The sequence below is a fragment of the Nansenia antarctica genome (assembly GCF_963989245.1).
Source record: "Nansenia antarctica genome assembly, chromosome: 7".
Classification (NCBI taxonomy): domain Eukaryota; kingdom Metazoa; phylum Chordata; class Actinopteri; order Argentiniformes; family Microstomatidae; genus Nansenia; species Nansenia antarctica.
Window position 1 is genome coordinate 31,386,187 of NC_137677.1, and position 22,709 is coordinate 31,408,895.

Sequence of the window (22,709 nt, forward strand, 5' to 3'; positions counted from 1 at the left end):
TCTCTCTATGTGTGTGTCCTCTCTCTATGTGTATGTGTATATCTCTCTCTCGTGTGTGTGTCTCTCTCTCTCTCTCTCTCTCTATGTGTGTGTGTGTGTCTCTCTCTCTGTGTGTGTGTGTGTGTGTGTCTCTCTCTCTCTCAGTGTGTGTGTGTCCCACCGTGACCCTGAGCCCCAGGGTGTCCAGCATCCAGGTGGTCCCCAGGCTGAGCGGCACCGCCACCACCATGAACACCAGACTGAGCCAGTTCACCTGGTCCAGGCTGACCCCCAGGTACTGGGACGACTGGTCCGCCACCGGGGCGAAGGTCAGCCAGATCTGGAGAGACATGGAGACACAGAGACACACACACACACAGAGACACAGACAGACAGAGACAGAGACACACACAGACAGAGACACAGAGAGACACACACACAGAGACACACACAGACAGAGACACACAGAGAGACACACAGAGACACAGACAGACAGACAGACACAGAGACACACACACACAGACAGACAGGCACAGACACACAGAGAGACACACACACACAGACAGACAGACACAGACACACAGACAGACAGACACACACACAGAGACACAGACAGACAGACACACACAGAGACACAGACAGACAGACAGACACAGAGACACACACACACAGAGACACAGACAGACAGACAGACAGACAGACACAGAGACACACACACACACACACACACACACACACAGAGACACAGACAGACAGACAGACAGACAGACACACAGACAGACAGACACAGAGACACAGACAGACACAGAGACACAGACAGACAGACACAGAGACAGAGACAGAGATATCTTAGTAAGTAAGTAAGTAAGTAAGTAAGTCAAATTTATTTATAGAGCACCCTTCCCAGACCAAGGGTCACAAAGTGTTTTACATAACAAGGAAAAAACACAATAAAACATAATACAAAGAGCGAAAACCACAGCAGGTTAAAACAGGCAGAACAAGTGAAAATAAAAACAAGTAACAGACAGCAGGTGTACAACAGCAGTGTTTCCTCTACATGCATTTCATCGTGGCGGGCCGCCACGATGGAATTTCCTCCGCCACCATCCAGATTTCTCAAAAAAAAAAAAAAAAAAAAGTTCTCCAAAAAAAAAAAAAAAAAAAAAAAACACATTTTAGCTGATTAAAATATATCTGATCCTAGATCAGCGCTATAATGGATGTTGACTAAAAGTGCACCTAAATCCACGCCCATCTCTCTCTAACCGCTGATCCAAAATCAGATTAATGACATTCAGTTGACGACGTGACACAAGGGCTCCTGATTGGTCTAAATGTGAACTGTGGTATTATTGTTATTGTGTACAGGCCACCGTAGTGACATCCGGGGGGTATTCCATCAACATCGCTAAAGGGAAAATCCAGGTTTAGTCTGATAAATCTCGCGAGAGTTCTTACAAATATCCAGGCATGCTTGAGTGTGTTGTTGACAATCGTTCATGTCCTTCATTAAACGTTTAGCTTTGTCATTTGATACGCCGCCTACGACTACCATCTCTCTGCACTACAGTAAACAGTTAATCAGTAACGTTAGCCGCTTTTGTACTCATGTAGGCCTACTTCGTATTATATTATAGCTGATGATCTTTGTGTGTGTATGTGACTGTCAGTCACAAGTTTATATTCTGTATATTCATTATTTATTTATTTTGGCCATCCTCTAGTTTTGGCTGTGATTAGAAAAAAAAAAAAAAAAAAAAAAAACGCTGTTTTGAGCGCGCGTGCGCGTTTCATGCGCGCGCACTACCCGCCACCATGGTAAAAATTCCTGGAGGAAACACTGAACAGCATCAACAGGACACAGAGAGACAGGCCCTTGGGGCTATCCAAAAGCCTGTCTATACAACACACTCTTTAGCTGTTTCTTAAAAGCCTCGACCGAGACCGCTGATCTAAGATCCCAGGTCAGAGCATTCCAGTTTGGGAGCCACGGTTTGGAATGCTCCATCACCCTGGGTCTTCAGTCTGGCACGGGGGACAACCAACAAACCCTGGTCAGAGGACCTGAGAGACCTACTGGGGCTGTAAGGACACAGGAGGTCACAGATGTAGGCAGGTGCCTGACCATGGAGGGCTCTGTAGGTGATGACCAGAACCTTGAAATGAATTCTATATTTGATGGGGAGCCAGTATAGGGATGCTAAGATGGGGGTGATATGACATGACTTTCTGGACCTAGTCAGCAGCCTTGCAGCTGCATGTTGGACCATTTGTAGCCGGCCCAGGGTGGATGTGCACAGGGTGGATGTGCAGGGTGGTGCACTTTCAAGATGGCGGCGCGCTACTCAGACGCGCGGCTCGGAGTGGCTTCAACGCTGGTGTTTTTTAGTGTTTTTAAGTACATTTGTATGTACATTTTTATTTTAGTACTTATAGGGAACGGTTGTGTAAATAGTACCTACAGCAGACTAGACTTACTAGAAGTTGGTGCGCAAAATGAGAGGACTGTAACAACGGAATTCTTGGAACAGCAGGGAATCCCATTCGACATCGCTCGGTCGCCGGGTGAACAATACTACGCTCTCCCAACACTCAAGCGCAAACGTCGGCGGCGAGACCGTAAGCAACGCCGAGGACGAAGGGGGGGCCTGCTAGCTAGGCTGAGGAGAAGCCCGAATAAGCCAGCTTTGCCGAGTATTTTCCTATCCAACGTCAGGTCTCTGGCTAACAAGATGGACGAATTGAGACTGCATGTCGTTACCAATAACATCGTGGGGGATAGCTGTGTGATTATCCTAACGGAGACCTGGCTAAATGACACTATCTTGGACTCCGCGGTAGGCCTGGAAGGCAGGACCTTACACCGTGCGGACAGGACTTTGCTTAGTGGGAAGACCCGCGGAGGCGGCCTCATTATATCTACGAAGGACAGCTGGTGCTTAAACACGAAAACTGTAAGTAGCCACTGCTCCCCTGACCTAGAATACTTGACTGTTAAATGCCGACCCACATACCTCCCGAGGGAATTCAACGCAGTGTACATAACATGTGTTTACATTGCGCCAAACGCGGATGGTAGCTTAGCATTGGCGCGGCTATATGACGTCATCAGTGGTGAACAAAGCGCGGACCCACAGGCAGTCCATATTATCGCCGGAGACTTTAATCATGCTGACCTGAAGGTAGTACTACCCAAGTTCTATCAGCATGTTAAATGTGGAACAAGAGGAGAAAAAACACTGGATAAGGTATACACCAACATCAAGCTTGCTTACAAGGCTAGACCGCTAGCTCATCTAGGCATGTCTGACCATGCGTCAATCCTCCTGATCCCAGCCTACACTACCATGAGGAAAAGTGCTCCCATCACCACTAAGACTGTCAGAACCTGGCCAGCAGGGTCCGCTCCACTGCAGATCTGCCTAAATGACACCTCATGGCAGGAATATGAGCATGAGGACCTGGAACAGTTCACGTCGTCGGTTCTGAACCACATAGTGAACTGCACCAACTCAGTCACCGTGGACAAACGGGTCCGGGTCTACCCCAACACGAAGCCATGGATGACTGGGAAGGTCCAAAAACTGATCAATGAGAGGGACAACGCCTTCGCAGGGAAGGGCACACTGCTGTACAGCACCACCAGGGCTAACCTAAAGCGCGGCATCCGGGAGGCCAAGGCAGACCACAGAGAGAAGATTGAGGAATGCTTCCTGCGCAACGACTCCAGGCGGGTGTGGCAGGGGGTTCAGCACATGACAAACTTCAGAGCCAACAGGCTCACAGGACGACCCCCTGCTGGCGGAAAAGCTGAACTCCTTCTACGCCCGGTTCGACGAGGGGCGAACGGAGGTAACCACAACACAAACACCACTCTCTCCAGCTCTCAGCAGCCTCACCCTCACAGAGCATGAAGTGAGACGCGTGCTGAAGGCGGTGGACCCCAGGAAAGCCTCAGGGCCGGATGGCGTCCTGGGACGGGTGCTGAGGGACTGCGCCGACCAGCTGGCCGGGGTTTTCACCAACATCTTCAACCAGTCCCTGTCCCAGGCCACCATCCCACCCTGCCTGAAAACCTTAACTATCATTCCAGTCCCGAAGAAAAGCACGGTGAGCTGCCTAAACGACTACCGCCCGGTGGCACTCACACTAATCATCATGAAGTGCTTCGAGAAACTAGTCCGGGCCCACATAGTCACACGCCTCCCGCCCAACCTAGATCCATACCAGTTCGCCTACAGAGCCCACAGGTCCACAGAAGACGCCATCGCGACGACTCTCCACTCCACTCTATCCCACCTGGAGAGGGGAAACAGCTACGCGAGACTGCTCTTTGTGGACTTCAGCTCTGCCTTCAACACCATCCTTCCAGACAGGCTAGTGACCAAACTACTAGACCTGGGACTATCACACTCTATATGTGCATGGATCAAGGACTTCCTGTCCGACCGCCCCCAGAGGGTGCGGGTGGGCTCCCACACCTCCACAGCCCTCAGACTCAGCACTGGGTCCCCCCAGGGCTGCGTGCTAAGCCCCATCCTCTACAACCTCTACACCTACGACTTCACCCCCGTCCACCCCAGCAACTCCATCGTAAAGTTTGCAGACGACACCACCGTGGTGGGCTGCATCTCGGGGGGGGACGAGGCGGCGTACAGGGATGAGGTAGAGCAGCTGAGCAAGCTGTGCAAGGTTAACAACCTGCTGCTGAACCAGTCAAAGACCCAGGAAATCATCGTGGACTTCAGGAGGAAAAGATCTGAGATCCAGCCCCTGCTCGTCGATGGAGAGAGCGTGGAGAGAGTCTCAACCCTCCGATTCCTGGGGGTGCACATACAGGATGACCTGTCCTGGAAGAACAACACAGCAGCCATCATCAAGAAGGCACAACAGCGGCTCTTCTTCCTGAGAGTCCTCAGGAAGGACCACAACAAGCAGGAGATACTGGTGGCCTTCTACCGCTGCGCAGTGGAGAGCATCCTCACCAGACAGACAGACAGACACACACAGGCAGACAGACAGGCAGGACATACACACACACACAGACAGACACACAAACGGACAGACAGACAGGCAGGCAGAGACAGACACACGCACAGAGAGAGACACACACACACACACAGACAAACAGGCAGGCAGACAGACAGACAGACAGACACACACACACACACACAAACAGACACACACACAGACACACAGACACACAGACACACAGACACAGAGACAGACACAGAGACAGACACACACAGACACACAGACACACAGACAGACAGATACACACACACACACACACACACACAGACAGACACACACAGTTCAGTCTGATGGCAGGAAAAAACCTTCTGTCCAAAGGTCCAAAGAACCAGAGAAGCAGTCTGAACCACACAGAACCAGAGAAGCAGTCTGAACCACACAGAACCAGAGAAGCAGTCTGAACCACACAGAACCAGGCCAGTCCAGGTGTGACAGCAGCCACTGGCTGAGCTGAGGACAGGTCACATGGCCTGTGGTCACATGACAGGAGAGACATCTTGACTGAGGGCATGAAGCTGCAGCCTTTTGGGAATCCTGCCAGCCTCAGAGTCATGTGACACAACACAGCCCTGACTCAGACCACACACACACACACACACACACACACACACCCCAGTCCTGACTCACTACTAAGCCCTACCCTGGTAGTCACATGACCAGGCTTACTGCAGGGCTCAGCCAATCACAGGCCACTATAGGACGTTCACACTGAGACTCTCTGGTAAACCACCACACACAAACACACACACACACACACACACATACACCAGAACCAAGGGCTTCAAACTTCTGTCTGTCTGTTGTCTGTCTGTCTGTCTCTCTGTCTGTCTGACTGTCTGACTGTCTGACTGTCTGTCTGTCTGTCTGTCTGTCTGTCTGTCTGTCTGTCTGTCTGTCTGTCTCTCTCTGTCTGTCTGTCTGTGTCTGTCTGTGTGCCTGTTTGTCAGTGTGCCTGTCTCTCTGTCTGTCTGTCTCTCTGTCTGTCTGCCTGCCTGTCTGTCTGTCTGTCTGTCTGTCTGTCTGTCTGCCTGTCTGCCTGTCTGCCTGTCTGCCTGGCACACACACAGACACACAGACACACAGACACACAGACACACAGACACACAGACACACAGCAGAACCAAGGGCTTCAAAACCTAAAACACTGGCCACCTTCTGGAACTCTCTAGCACCTTCTAGAACTCTCTAGCACCTTCTAGAACTCTCTACCACATTCTGGAACTCTCTAGCACCTTCTAGAACTCTCTACCACCTTCTAAAACAGTTTTTTTTTTTTTTTTAAAGAACTGCTCTGTCTACCTGATAAACCCAGTGATAAGGCTCTCTCTCTGTGTGACTCCCAGCCCACAGCACACACACCGCACAATGCTGGGCGGGGAGGCTAATCGCTAGCAGTGAACCGCAGAGCAGATAGTGGTTAGCTCGCGCGTACGGCCAGGTCAGTCGGTCTGACCCCCCCCGCCCCCCCCCTACCCCCCGCCCCCCGCCCCTCCACTACAGATTAACTATGAAGAGCTCTCAGGATCGGCTGTGTTTGAACTTCACACTTGGTTGAGTGGTTAGTTTTGTAGCCTCCTTGAGACCACACACACACACACACGCACATGCACACACACACACACACACACACACGCACACACACACACACACGCACACGCACACGCACACACGCACACGCACACACACGCACACACACACACACACACAGAAACACAGACATACACACACACACGCAGACACAGATACACACACACACACACACACACACACACACACCTGTGTCTGGATGGGTTCCAACCAGAGTTTCGAGTTTCAAGTTTTGTCCTTCCCATTGTTCCCATTGTCCTTCTGACACTCTCTCCTCCTCTCCTCTCCTCTCCTCTCCTCTTCCCTTCCCTCCCCTCTCCTCTCCTCTCCTCCTCCCCTCTCCTCCTCCCCTCTCCTCCCCTCTCCTCTCCTCTCCTCTCCCCTCCCCTCTCCTCTCCTCCTCCCCTCTCCTCTCCTCTCTCCTCCCCTCTCCTCTCCTCCTCCCCTCTCCTCCCCTCTCCTCTCCTCTCCTCTCCTCTCCTCCCCTCTCCTCCCCTCCCCTCTCCTCTTCTCCCCTCTCCTCTCCTCTCCTCTCCTCTCCTCTCCTTCCCTCTCCTCTCCTCCCTCTCCTCTCCTCTCCTCTCCTCTCCTCCGTCCAATCACCCTCAGGCGTGTGGTAGAACGACCCCTGACCCTGACAACACCCAGAAGCCCATTGTTGTTCCCGTGGCAACAGAGGGAGACCCTGTACATTCCTTCCTATTGTCCAGAATAATCTAATTTATGCTGCGTGGCGTACAGAGAGAGAGGAGGTGTCAGCTGACTTCAGCTCACAAGGCCAGCCTCTGTCCCGTCCCCCCCGCTCAGCCTCTGCCCCCCCCCCCCCCCCAGCCTCTGTCCCTGCGCCAGGGTCTGTGTACGTGGCAAACAGCCTTTACGGGATGGGTTTACATTTACATTTATATGTTTGGCATTTAGCAGACGCCTTATTCCAAAGCGACTTACAATCCATCGATACATTTGACTAAGCAAGTTATTGAATCATCAGTTCACCAGTCGTAGCAGGAAGAGTAATCTAGCTTAGGCCAGGGGCCACTGGCAGTCTTTTTAGATGTCTCAGGAGACACAGTGCTGGGGGGTAGTAGATGTCTCAGGAGACACAGTGCTGGGGGGTAGTAGATGTCTCAGGAGACACAGTGCTGGGGGGTAGTAGGTGTCTCAGGAGACACAGTGCTGGGGGTAGTAGATGTCTCAGGAGACACAGTGCTGGGGGGTAGTAGATGTCTCAGGAGACACAGTGCTGGGGGGTAGTAGATGTCTCAGGAGACAGTGCTGGGGGGTAGTAGGTGTCTCAGGAGACACAGCGCTGGGGGTAGTAGATGTCTCAGGAGACACAGTGCTGGGGGGTAGTAGATGTTTCAGGAGACACAGTGCTGGGGGGTAGTAGATGTGTCAGGAGAAACAGTGCTGGGGGGTAGTAGATGTCTCAGGAGACACAGTGCTGGGGGGTAGTAGATGTCTCAGGAGACACAGTGCTGGGGGGTAGTAGATGTCTCAGGAGACACAGTGCTGGGGGGTAGTAGATGTCTCAGGAGGGACAGTGCTGGGGGGTAGTAGATGTCTCAGGAGACACAGTGCTGGGGGTTAGTAGATGTCTCAGGAGACACAGTGCTGGGGGGTAGTAGATGTCTCAGGAGACACAGTGCTGGGGGTAGTAGATGTCTCAGGAGACACAGTGCTGGGGGGTAGTAGATGTCTCAGGAGACACAGTGCAGGGGGGTAGATGTCTCAGGAGACACAGTGCTGGGGGGTAGTAGATGTCTCAGGAGACACAGTGCTGGGGGGTAGTAGATGTCTCAGCAGACACAGTGCTGTGGGTTAGTAGATGTCTCAGGAGAAACAGTGCTGGTTGGGTAGCAGATGTCTCAGGAGACACAGTGCTGGGGGGTAGTAGATGTCTCAGGAGACACAGTGCTGGGGGGTAGTAGATGTCTCAGGAGACACAGTGCTGGGGGTGTCTCAGGTAGTGTGAGGTGTGAGGTAGTGTAACGTCAGATCCTGAGGAATACCTTGTTCTCTCATCTCAATAAGGAAGTGGATGGATTACTGTAGTAAACCAGTTTCTCTGTTTCCTTGTGTGTCTCTTTCGATGACGCAGCATATTTATAGTCTACGGAACCCAGGCATTGAGACAGTTCAACTGACTGACTGTGGACTTCAGCCCAGGAGATGGAGAGATGGAGGGATGGAGATAGAGAGCAGAGATGGACAGACAGAGATGGAGAGATGGAGAGACAGAGATGGAGAGAGAGACAGACCTACCTGAGGTAGCCCCTGTAGCCCCTGTAGACTACTGTAGGAGACCCTGTAGCCCTTGTAGACCACTGTAGGAGACCCTGTAGCCCCTGTAGACCACTGTAGGAGACCCTGTAGCCCCTGTAGACTACTGTAGGAGACCCTGTAGCCCCTGTAGACTACTGTAGGAGACCCTGTAGCCCCTGTAGACCCCTGTAGGAGACCCTGTAGATGCTGTAGCAGGCCTAACAGCTGGGCAGCTCGTGCCCTCAGGCCCCCCCCCCACCCCAACAAACGTTTCCTAGGAGATGATCCGTCCCAAGGGAGCGTCAATCAGTTAAGGGGGGGTTGAGAAGCCCCTCCCCCCTCCCCCCCAGGCACACTTCTCTCCTCCTCCCCTGTTGAGCGACCAACAGCCCCCAGGAGACCCTGTCACAACAACAGACCCTGCTGCACTCTCCCCCCCCACCCCCACCCCGCCTCCCTGCACTCTGCACTTAACCCTCCCTCCACCCCCACTCACCTACTGCACTCTGCACTTAACCCCCCCTCCCCCCCACACACCCCCCTAACCTCCCCCTCCCTCCTCACCTGCTGCTACAACAGTCCTGGATATTATTGGGTTATTTTTACTGTTTTATTGTTGTTATTGTTTAGTGATGTATTGTTTAGTGATGTATTGTAGGCTATGTATTATCCTTGTTACAGTCTGTTGTTGTTGACGGTGACTGATGTTGTAGAGCTGATCTACCTCTGGGGATTTTGTTGCTTTGTGTACTTGTGTTCAATGTAAAGACAAATAAACAACACTTGACGACCCAAAACTGTGCACGTTTTGGCAGCGGCGGCCCCTCTCTCCCACCCAATTATTTGTGCTAGTTTCCTGCAATTTTACATGTTGTTCATAATAAACCAGCACAAGAAATGAAAATAATTAACATTTTATAAAACAAGACAAATTCAGACAATATATCATATTTATGAAATCTTAATAAACAAATACAGTAGCCTACAGACTAAAGGAAATTGGGCCCCATCAACAGGACTCCTTGGTCAGCAGCAGAAAGACCCTTGTGGCGCTTTTCCATTGACCGGCACGGCACGGGTCAGCACGGCTCGCCTCGGCACGCTTTTGAATAGTTTTGGGTACGAGACGTTTTCCACTATACAGGACCGACCCAGGACTGTAGGAGGAGTTACGTGTCATAAGATTCCGGGGGGAAATGCGATAAGAATTATGTCAAAATGCAGCACTATCGTGCACAGATCAGCCTTACAACATGTAACGTTAAGTGCCTGTTACTTGCCGCTTTCAGTTCTAGTAGACTAGTTTAGATCTCGCAACCAGCAACTTCTCTGCTTTCAGAAACTGTTTGAATGTTTTAGATTGGGTATATAGTTCATGAATTACGGTAGTTTGAGGGAACGCTGTAGAATCCGCTGTAGACAGCTCCGGTTTCGGAGCAAGACGCGAATCTATCGGCATTAGTCAAATACATGCTCACATCAAGTCATCCGCTCACTGCTCTCCATCAAAAATGGCACATCCATCAATAATATTACACAATAACAACTGCTCTGATTAGATTGCTTAGATTGTTTAATACATCAACAGGGGGAAAAGCGAGATGAACTCGCGAGTATCATGCTTCCTCCATTGAACGGAAAGTCCTATCTAGGCTGACTGACGCGGGGCTCACAATCGCCGCATTTGTTATGGATACGAGTGCTCTGTATATTGTATATCTTATACGGTGTCTTGCTGGTAGTCAAATATATTTATTTATATATACAGCATATGGATGTTACGTGCCTGTTACCTGCCGCTTTCAGTTCTAGTAGTTTAGATCTCGCAACCAGGGAAACAACGCCGACATGTGTTAAAGAGAGCAAGACGCGAATCTACCGGCATTTGACTGCAGCTGGACTGAGGAACAGCATAGGCACAAGACATCGCCATAATAGCGATTTTTTTGTTATGCTTGTTGTAAATAAAAGTTCTATGATGCATTGAAATGACATTAAACTAAGATAATACGATGGTTATCATAATTGTTCTAATCTTTATTAATACGTTATTACAGAAACAGTAAGTGACATTTTCCGAGAGCGAAATCTGTTGTGGTATTTAAAGATGGCGGTTAGAGAAGAAATCTATGAACATGGGATGACGATTTCCATTGACCAATCAACGGTGTGCAGCGTCACAGATCACACGTAGCCTTGCAAAAAAGTACCTTTCCCCAACTTTCGCTACCCATCCCGAACAATAACTATTTTACCGTGCAGTGCCGTGCCGTGCTGACACGGGCCGCTCAATGGAAAAGCGCCAAAGAACAGGGCTGACCCGGGTCGACCCGGGCTGGCCCTGTAGTGGAAAAGCACCATTGGTCATCATCTTATATACAGTGCATTGCTCATAGATGGCTATCATGTTATACAGTACATACCAGGGTTTTTCCTGGGTCAGAATGAGGTCTTGGTGGTTGATCTTGTGCGCACGCAGAGCGCCCACATTTTTTTTGAGGGACCCCCAATTGTTGTATTTACGGAAGAGTATTAGGGCCACCAACACTAGTTTTTTTTTTTTTCGAAAGGGGGGGGGGTTAATTTCTGAGATTAAAGTCTGAATTTCTGAGAAAAAAGTCTGAATTTCTGAGATAAAAAGTCAGAATTTCTGAGTTAAAAAGTCAGAATTTCTGAGATTAAAGTCAGAATTTCTGAGATTAAAGTCAGAATTTCTGAGAAAAAAGTCAGAATTTCTGAGATAAAAAGTCAGAATTTCTGAGTTAAAAAGTCAGAATTTCTGAGAAAAAAGTTAGAATTTCTGAGATAAAAAGTCAGAATTTCTGAGATTAAAGTCAGCATTTCTGAGATTAAAAGTCAGAATGTAGTGCGGGTCAAATGAACACGGTAGACAGTAGACAGTCAGCACTCAGCAGAAAATGATGGCAGCAGGTAGGTTCATTACAGTCAGCAATTAAGCACATAATGAGTTAGTTTGCAGACTCACAAATGTAGACGTAGAGTAGCCTAACATTTAGCCAAGTCAACATAACTACATGCTGCCTTTGTGCAAGGTTCTACATAGTGTATGTAGCTAGCTGGCTACAACGTTACAGCTAAATTAGCCAGTTGGATTAGCTATCAACATGGGTTCATTAGTGTTTGTGAGACTGGTGTTGTGTAGTACTCAGTGTTTACCACAATGAGGCCACGCAAGTGTGCTAACGAAGGTTAATAGCTAGTTAGTTATCTAATTGCAGCCAATTTTGTATCAGCAACCTAGCGAAATTGATGAGAGGATCCTGTTTTACTGCTCTTTACAGCATCACACATTGATGTGGCACGTTTCCTTCGTGACCGTGGCGTCACTGAATAATCCATCTCTCGCCTGGAGGAGGAAAAGGTATGGTATTTCTTCAGGATTTTAACCATAATCATGAAAGATGAAACATTTAAACAAAAATATGCAATGTACAGTATGTGCAGAGGTAGTATTGTAAACATCAGTGGTAATTAGTTATAAGTGGTATTGTAAACAGTAGGCTAGTATGCAGTTAGGCTATATCTAGTTATAAGCTATACAGTTAGATAGCTTGTGCAATGTGGTAGTTTATGTACCGTATCTAATGTGCAGGGTATAAGGAAGCTGTATTAAGTGACATGTAGGGCTGTTACGATTAGTCGACGTCATCGACGTCGTCGACTACGTCAATACGTCGGTTTGCGTAATATGCGTCGGTTAGTCGTAAATAAACAAAATGGCTGCGACCAGTGCAAACACGGAGAGAGTTAGCGATTAGCGATGTTAGCTTATAGCCAGTTTAACAGAAGTAACTTCACTTTTAACATTACTTCCCGTGGTCGTAGCGGGCTGGCTGACGGCTTAAAATGACCGTGATGACCTGTAGACCTTATCCAGCTATAGTCTTGTGTTTCTACCCCGGGGCATAGCCCTATTATCTCCATATTTATCTCCTAAAACAGTACTAGCTAAGCTGTTGTGTTTACCACAGTCCTGTTCTGACTGGTCGCGGGCCGTAAGTGATGCTTGTCTCACAACGGAACAGTTTGTCAGTGTGTGTGTGTGTGTGTGTGTGTGTGTGTGTGTGTGTGTGTGTGTCTGTGTGTATGTGTCACGCATGTGTGTGTATCTTTGTCTCTGTGTGTCTGTGTGTGAGTGTGACATGCTCACATTCCTCCACAGTAATGCCTAAGGTGGAGGGGGGAGAAGGGAGAGAGCTAAGGGGGGAGGGGGAGAGCAGAGAGAGGGGGAGAATGTTATGTTTGTTATTGAGATTGTTATTGTTAAAGATTGTTACTGAGAGGTATACGGTATTCCGGTTAGAATTTCACTTTTTTACAGAATTTACTGCATTACTTGCACTTTTCCTTTTACTTGAAGTTAACTTTTATATTTTATAATATTATATTTTATGTTGGACTGTAAGAAAGAGATAATCTTTTTTGTTGTGTGGAATATTGCCCTGCAGTGCAAGAATAATTGAATAAAATACTGAAATGTTGATAAGAGAAGTTTTTGACATTTATTTGGGGGAAATTAAGTGATACATTAACCGAACAGTAAAAAAAATTATCGTTAGACTAATCGTTAAATTAGTCGGTAGAATAACCGACTAATCGAACAAATAATCGATAGATTAATCGTTAGAAAAATAGTCGTTTGGGACAGCCCTAGTGACATGTGCAATATACAGTATGTGTAATATAAAGTATGTGCAATATAAAGTATGTGCAATATACAGTATGTGCAAGGTAGTATTGTAAACAATAGTAATGCAGAGGTGATCAGGGATGAGGCCTATACATAGAGTTCATGTAACAACAACCTGCGTTATCATGACATCACCAGTGCTAGAATGGGCAATGTATGTGTTACGGTCCTGACGGTCCCGGGAAATGCCGACATAAACCGTTTTCCCACATGTACCGTAACATACGTACCGTATATCGCCCACGGCCTCCTGTCTTGTGTGTATGTATAGACATGGCACCTTATATTTGCTACTACTGGTCTGAAATTGCCACCGAACAGTCACCTAACCAAGCTAATCTGTAAAATAGATTATAGAAAAAAGAAGATACATCATGAAGCATTTATGATATAGAATTGTTAGATTACCTTTAGGCTATGAAGAAATTCACTGAACTTATGTTGTGCTCACTCCACAGATAGACAGAGATGTTATATTGCTCATGGAGGATGGAGACCTGGCCAACTACATTCCCTCGTATGGTGACAGACTAGCACTGTTCAACTTCTGCAAGAACCAGCAGCCTATATCTAAAAGGAAATTGGGACTTTTTGAGAGGTTGCGTGAGAGGCTTAAATTGAGAAAGGGGGCAAACCAGGATGAAGGTGATCTCAATCCCCCCATTGGTCCCAACAGTGCATCTCCTACCAGAATCCAGAGATCAAGAGCAACTTCTACCAGAAGCCAGAGATCAAGAGCAACTCCTACCAGAAGCCAGAGATCAAGAGCAAGTACTCGAAAAATAGAAATCGGTTGGCTACACATAGAAAATGATGAAATGAAGCAAATTCGAACAAAGCAAGGTGGGGGCACAAGGAGTGTAGTAATGGATGTAAACAGTGGAATGGATGATATCCTACAAAAAGGAAAGAGTCTGTTCTTCCCACAAGGCATGTCAACCAAAGGACCTGATATAGACTTTGACTTTGAAGTTTGTGATCACAAACTAAATCCAGTTGTTGAAGACGTCACCATTGGTTTTATCTACAATACCCTCTGCATGACTAGACTACGGTTTTATCTTTCCTCTCGTCCCAAGCAAGAGTTACACGGCAACTGTGAAGATGATCACGAGGAGGATGATGATACTGATGAGCATGAGGCTGACAGTGCTCAAGAGGATCACAACACTCTGGAAATGTACGATGATATGAGTTCTCTAGATGGCCCATCTGCCATTTCTGACGCTAATGCCATCACAGATGGACACTTCATAACTTATCAATACCACTCTGTAGCAGAATTACTTCAGAGGGGTTTTGTTGTTGAAGGTGCAGCACAGACCATTGAGGTTGATTTGTCTGACTCAGAGGTTACATTTGGTCCAAGGAAGGAGAAAACCCGTAGCAGTGACTTTAATGACACACTGCCGTATAACCCCACTCTAACCCTAACCCAGGAGCAGACACCTCCAGTCACACTGCCATTAAACCCCACTCCTGGGTCCCAGGAGCAGACACCTCCAATCACAGAAACAAAATGTATAACCATACACCATGGAAATTGCCTGAAAGACATGATCAAAGCTTTCACAGATCCAGACATTCTCACTAAACCACTCATGATAAGCAGGCTACTCCCAGATAATTCAGTGGAACTAGGCTGTGGATCAGGAGTTGAGAGAGATGTGTATAGTTGCTTTTGGGAAGAGTTTTATGACCGCTGTACTCTGGGAACGACAATAAAAGTCCCTTTTATCCGGCATGACTTCAGCGGAGACACTTGGAAGGCCATTGGCAGAATTCTCCTCAAAGGTTATCAAGACTGTCAGTACTTCCCTATCAAGCTTGCTTGCCCTTTCATGGAGGAGATGCTGTATGGCGTAGTGCAGACTGACCTGACAGAATCATTTCTGCAGTTTATGAGTGGCCACGAAGGTGAGATTAGGGTTACACAATCAATTGCTGCATCTTAAATTCGGTTCACAAATGCTCACTCATAGACTATTATGTTCACAGGGACACTATGAATGTTTGTGATTATTTCTTCTTTATTATTATTATTTTTGCATGGTTGTAATATGAAATCATGGATGACCCGAAATTGCTGAGAAAAAGGCATGATTATTATATTAGTGGGGTTACATGTGAAATTGTCAGACATTTATAGCTGTATACTATGAGGCGATTCTTTGATCTGACCACTTTTTGTGCTGTGTCTTTATAATGTTTTATAACCACAGGTGAGGTCATCTGACGAGCCCTTGGCGATTTCACCTCCATTGACTCAGAAGATCTTGGGGAAGTCCTTGACAACTACGACTGTAGAAGGAGAGTCACCGCAGAGAATCTCCCAGAGATCCTAATGGAGATTGCCCACAAGGAGCTTGTGCAAAAGCCCAAGTATGTGATAGACTGTTGGAAAGATGTTACTCAGAGCCAGTTTGTCTTGAATCGTGAGGAACTTTTGGAGATGTATGCAAACCTCAAACCAGCACCTAAAAAAGTACTGGCACTACTGCATCTCCCAGCAGATATGAGTACCAAACAACAGGAAGTAGGGCATCATCTGAAACGTTACATCAGAGAGATGGACGAGGAGAAACTAGGCAGGTTTCTTAGGTTCACCACAGGATCAAATCTGATCACATGTGACAGTATAGCCGTGATGTTTTCACAGATGTCTGAATTTACAAGACGGCCAATAGGACGCACATGTGGTAGGGTTTTAGAATTAGCTGAATGCTATGAAAATTTCCCAGACTTCCGAGCTGAAGTCAATGGAGTCCTTGACAGCAACATTTGGGTCATGGACATTGTATAGGACATTGTGGACCTTAGGTATTTTTCATTTATCACTTTATCTCTGTGACAGTCTCAGCGAAAGGGTTGTACCTTGTTTTTTGTAGTATGCCTAATTCCTGGAAGTATAACAGCTGAAGCCATTGATCTTTGAGTAATGTTGATTATAATGGTGTATTAGGTAGACTATTGAAGTGAAACCAATGGTAAGATAGAATGTTTGTATTGAAGCAGTTCTTTTTTTGATACTAGGTCACATTTAGTACATCCGGAAAGTATTCAGACCCCTTACTTTTTTTCACATTTACTCAATTTAATTTCATGGAAATTGATTCAACAATGCACAACAATTGCCAACAATCCACACACAATACCCCAGAATGACAATGTGAAACCACTTTTTGGAATCTCAGTAAATGTATTAAAATTGAAATACAGAAATACTTCATGTACATAAGTATTCAGACCCCTTGCAATGACACTATTAAAAATAGCTAAAATGCCAAAATGTTGCATTGTTCAAGGGCTTGACAATTTGAGGTGCTGATATTCAAGGTTCTCAGAATAATTGTTGTTATTGTTTGCATAAGAAAGTTAATACTCTACTTTTTACTGTACATCTTGTGGCACATCTTTGGATGGCACAGATTGATGTAAACGTTCCATCAGTGGTTGTATAATATACATTATACCGTTCCATTCTGTTCTGCTCTGCATCTGGGTCCAAACACATTGACTAACCGTAACAACTATGTACAAAAGTATTGGGACACCCGAACATCACACCCATATGTGCTTGCTGAACATCTCATTCCAAAACCATGGGCCTTCATATGGAGTTGGTGCCCTCTTTGCTACTATAACAGCTTCCCAGAATGCCTTCCCAGAAGAATGGAGGCTGTTATAGTAGCAAAGAGGGCACCAACTCCATATTAATGGCCATGGTTTTGGAATGAGATGTTCAGCAAGCACATCTGGGTGTGATGTTCCAGTGTCCCAATACTTTTGTCCATATCGTGTATATATAATATAATATAATATAATATATACATATAATATGATATATACATACATATACATATTATGATAAGTTTACAATCCATGTTGATGTGTTACCTGTACTGTATGTAGCAGGGTGTTACTGAATGTTCAACATATGGGATGTTATTTGTACTTTAAAAACAATATAACTGTAATGTAAGTATTCAAAATGAAACCTGCATTTTACTAGGACATTTTGGAGACCTTGTTATCTTACAGTTTTTATTGCTGTAGTTGTTGCTACAATTAAACTTTATTACGTGTGCATATTGTTCTACCCATTTACTTTTACATGTGTCTTATTTCAATTTCTGAGGACATTGGCCCTCCGTCCTGCCAGAGGATTGGATCCCTTATAATATGGCTGGTTTTACAGACAAAGTTGAATGCATAACTCTGAAGACTAGAACAGAAGACTAACTAGAACAGTTACAGTGTTACCAGTGGATTAATAAAGGGTGGGTATAATTATCTAAATGTTTGGTTCATTGAATAAAGAAATAAATAGGCTACTTGAAAGTGGTACTCCACTCTCCTTAACCCTTATGTTGTGTTCGGGTCTGCCGTGGCCCGTTTCAAGTTACAATTATATAATAACTACCATCTAGTTTTTTTTTTTATTGGAACAAGGTTCATGATATCCTCCACAACAGCTATATAAACACTACAAAACTGATTTTGACAATTTTAGCCAATTCTGCCAATATAATTTGATGTTCGGGTCTGGGAAGACCCAGCAGTGCATTGAAATATTGTGGGGCCATACAATAAAATGACAACAGGATTGGTTATGAATGCATAATAAGTTAGTTATGATGTAGTAATAACAATATTGGATGATAGTCATTGTTTTTGAGTGTTTTGGACTGAGTTAAATCATAGGTCAAAATTGACCCATGAACACACGGGACAGAAACAGCTTTCGAACACAACACAAGGGTTAAAAAAAAGTGGGGACAAGTGAACTCCATCTCTAAAGGTTTTGCAGTATCTCTGTTCTTAGCAATGTGTACAGTTCAGCAGCATCATATGCATCTTTTGGAGAGTCCCATCCATTTTCCTGCATCAGTAAAAGAGATAGCTCAAACACAGTTTCATCACAAGGCAATTGACCCTTGGGTGTACACTCCTCCTTACAGAGATCCACCTCTTCTTGGTCAATCGATTTCATTCTGTCCTCTGCACCAAACATCTGTGGGACTGTATACAACAAGACTGGACGACCTCCTGGCACATTCCGGGCTGGCATTGGTCTGATCTTGTGTGAATTCCATGTCCTCACAACTTCATCAAGTTCTTGCTGCAGGATCATGAAGAAAATAATCTCATTACCAACATAAATCAATACATTCCACAATAGTAAACATCTGATCATAATTTGCATATAATTATACATATTTGTCTGTTTATATGAATGTATGTAAAAGTGGAATCTATCCAGTTCCTAAAACGCCTTACTGTATGAAAACAGAGTGACAGATGCAATCTAATATATGCTTTTCTTGATAAACTGTGTGTGTGTGCATGCATGCTTTATATTAAGGACAGACTTGGACTCTAATAGTGTTACTGTACCTGCACAAGGTTGAGGAAGCAGAACGGGATAAGACTTTTATCCAAGAAATCTCCAGAGAAATGACCATTGTCTTGAAGGGTTTTGAAAAGATTCATCCAGAACTGTGCACTTTGTTTTCTAAGTATTCCCCACCAGGACTCAATTCGCTGATTTGCAGTGCTGCGACCATATACAAAACGTTTCTCTCTGGCAAAAACATCTTGGTGGTTTCTTCTCAAAAAGACCTGCATGTTCTCCACATCTCCGTTTTCTGTGCCCCTATCAAATCGCAGCCTCTCTGGACATCCTCCAACACCTTCAACACCTCCAAACACTTTGAATATAATATCCAGCTATGACTTTTGGATCGTTGTTTGTTGTGTACGCTTCCATCCATACCACATAACGACTATAGCCATCGATACAACCATTGATCCCTATTCCATACGGCTTCAGTTTGTCGTAAGAGTCCATATGCCAGAGTGCATTAGGACCTCGGGTAGAGTACTGCCGACGCCGCAGACGATGTGCCCGTCGCAGTTCCACACCTTGAGGGTCAATTAATTTGATAATCTGTCGTATGACATCTTGTTGGACCACGAATCCCATTTGAATTGCACGGAGATGCATCCAACGATAGCCTTGCATTTGGCCACTTCGCGATAGTTCCTCCTGCACAAAGGCTATTACCTCATTTAAATCTGAGTGATTTGTCCTTCTGTAAAGACCCAGTTCACGACAACGTCGCTTCAAAGTACGAATACTTGTTGATACGGTGATTTTGTGCGAATAGACAAAGAATTTCCTTATTACTAAAGCCAATTCCAAAGTATAACTCGATAAGAGAATTCATGTCATCCATTTTAACCAGTAGGAACATTCCATTCTGACTTTTTATCTCAGAAATTCTGACTTTTTATCTCAGAAATTCTGACTTTTTATCTCAGAAATTCTGACTTTAATCTCAGAAATTCTGACTTTTTATCTCAGAAATTCTGACTTTAATCTCAGAAATTCTGACTTTTTATCTCAGAAATTCTGACTTTAATCTCAGAAATTCCGACTTTTTATCTCAGAAATTCAGACTTTTTAACTCAGAAATTCAGACTTTTTATCTCAGAAATTCAGACTTTTTTCTCAGAAATTCTGACTTTAATCTCAGAAATTCTGACTTTTTAACTCAGAAATTCAGACTTTTTATCTCAGAAATTCTGACTTTTTTCTCAGAAATTCTGACTTTTTTCTCAGATATTCTGGGCCCTATTATGCACTTCATAAGTCTTAAGCAATAAGACGAGGCGGTAGATCTAAACTTAAAACGTGGAGGCGTGGTCAAGGCCACTTTGCTATTATGCGTGCGGTAGTGGGCGCCTAAAACCCGGCGCTAAGCAAAGAAATTAGTCATGGGTGTGTTTTGGCCGTCTTCTCAATCAACCCAATCAGCGTGCCAGGTGCCATTCCCTTTAAGAACCGGCTGCGTTGAGTCATTAGCGCTATGCTATTATGGAAGTCCTAAGAAGGAGGTCAGTGCGCTTCTCTGCAGAAGAAAGTAACAAGCTCGTGCATGATTATTTTCTGAATAAACACGGCAATACCTCCGCTTGTGAGTTGAGAAGTATTACAGAGGGGTCGCTGGAAGACTGCAGGAATGACAGATGTTGATGTCATTATATTACGCACGGCATGCTCGTACTGTATGTGCACAGTATGCGGAGGCAACATACTGTACAGCGCTGGCCTCTCCCTTCTGAAATAAAGCATTTATACTGTGACCGTAATTGACGTCTTGCCGTGGAGCCACGTGCGTGTTCATGTGTGCCCACATGCATGCGCAAACCGCGGAGGCGCGCTCGTGTTTCAAAACGTGCATGAAGTCTAAATTTAAGAACTTTTCAAACCACTTCTTAGCGCTAGGAGCAAAGTCAGATCGCATAATAGCAGGGGCGCCTAGTGCACTTCATTAACATATGAACACTCCCACAATGAGTAATATATGCACGGGAGTATTACGTCTTATGTGTGGGCGCCTATCGACACCTGCATAATAGCAGTAGCGCGTATGAAGCGCATAATAAGGGTGGCGGTAGGTCTTAACCTGGCGGTGCGTCTTAATTAAGACTTAAGACGGCAAGTTAAGAAGTGCATAATAGGGCCCTCTGACTTTAATCTCAGAAATTCTGACTTTAAACTCAGAATATAACCCCCCCCCCCCCCTTTCGGATTTAAAAAAAAAAAATCGTGTTGGTGGCCCTAATACTCTTCCGTATGTATTCGTATTGTTTAATTATCATTATTATTAATGTACTTGGTTATGTTACAGTAGAGAAACAAAAAACAGTTACCAAAACTGAGTATTTACTAGCTAAGATTGGCGTGGTGCAACCGAAATTAGTAAACAACTAGGTTGAAACTAGCTAGTAACAACTAGGGGTTTAGTAACTACTAAAAACCCGTGCAGAAAGATGCCACGAAACTCATGTCCGGTAGCTTTCTTTCAAGGAATTTCAAAAATAAAAGTCCCGTAAAACAATTGTTATTTCTCGCCGTGAGAAATAGAGGTGCGGCGTGAGAGCGTGAGAACTGGTTGAAATGCTCGTGAGTCTCACGGCCAATGCGTGAGACATGGCAGCTCACGTATCCTCACACAATTTTAAGTGGGTATAGAAATCCTTGGCCTTTCCTAGTGGGTATACGGCGTAGCCCTGCGCATGGGCGTCAGCAGCTTTTTGAATGTGGGGGGGACACTTATTTTTCGGGGGGTCTGGGGGTTCTCCCCCCGAAATTTTTTAAATAGTAGATTCAATTTCCTGCATTCTGGTGCGTTTTACACCCAAAATAATCTCCCTCTTTCTTTGTTTTTCCTTGGAGCTGGCATGGTCTGCAATTACTGACTACTATTATGTTTTGGTTTAACTCACAGAGGCCTGACACTGAAACGTGGCACTTTTTAGGTACTTTATTAAATATGAAGATTCAAAAAGAATCAAAGAGTGAATTAGAAAAGAATGAGGTAACTTTGAGTCAACAAATTGAATAAAAAGTTATGAGGAAACATAAAATATGTACCTAGGCTACTCAGAGCCTATTACAATCAAACTTAGCCCTCTTCAGTGCATTGCAGAACATACAACTATAACAAACAAACAAAATCAAAGAGTGAATTAGAGCTGTCTCCACTGCCCCTGCCTGCTGCCCCTGCCTCTGACTCACTCTCACTCTCAACCACCTATATCAGGAGAAATGGGGATGCATTGAGCACTTGTTCATATTGTTTTTCTCTAATAGAACATTTGACCTAGAAATACAATCATCAATACAAAAAATACAATCACAAGCATTTTAGAAATAGAAAAAGAAATGGAACAGGTGTTTTCTTCTTATTTTTTAACCCTAGCTCAAGCAATCAGATGCAAAATTGATTCTTTGGGTGGGTGCAATGGCCAAATTAAATAGTGCAAATGCTCAGGGCAATGAACACGGGCAGGAGATGCAATAATGACAGGACAGGTAAGCACTGTGAGGTGTTTGTCGCCATTCTGTGCTTTTGATGACATTTCACCTGTGTCTGTTCTGCATTTAAACATGTTGTCATGGTTTCTTAGGTTTTCATTTTAGAGACATCTAGTGGACATTTTATGACATTACATTTGTTACTGCCTTTATTCAGTTTCGGTTTTGATTAGTCACATGACGAACATTAGTCACATGACGTGAGCACACTGTTCAGACGTGATAGCTCGTGCAACAGCTAGTTGA

General features: G+C 45.3%; 1 protein-coding gene across 1 annotated transcript in view; it reads right to left on the reverse strand.

The window, feature by feature from the left end:
• The window catches only part of slc49a3 (solute carrier family 49 member 3), a 65,267-nt gene that overhangs the window by 34,096 nt on the left and 8,462 nt on the right, over nt 1–22,709 (reverse strand). Inside the window, exon 2 of the mRNA XM_080537356.1 lies at nt 161–319. Coding sequence (XP_080393482.1) covers nt 161–319 — 159 coding nt within the window. The remainder of the gene's footprint in view (nt 1–160; nt 320–22,709) is intronic.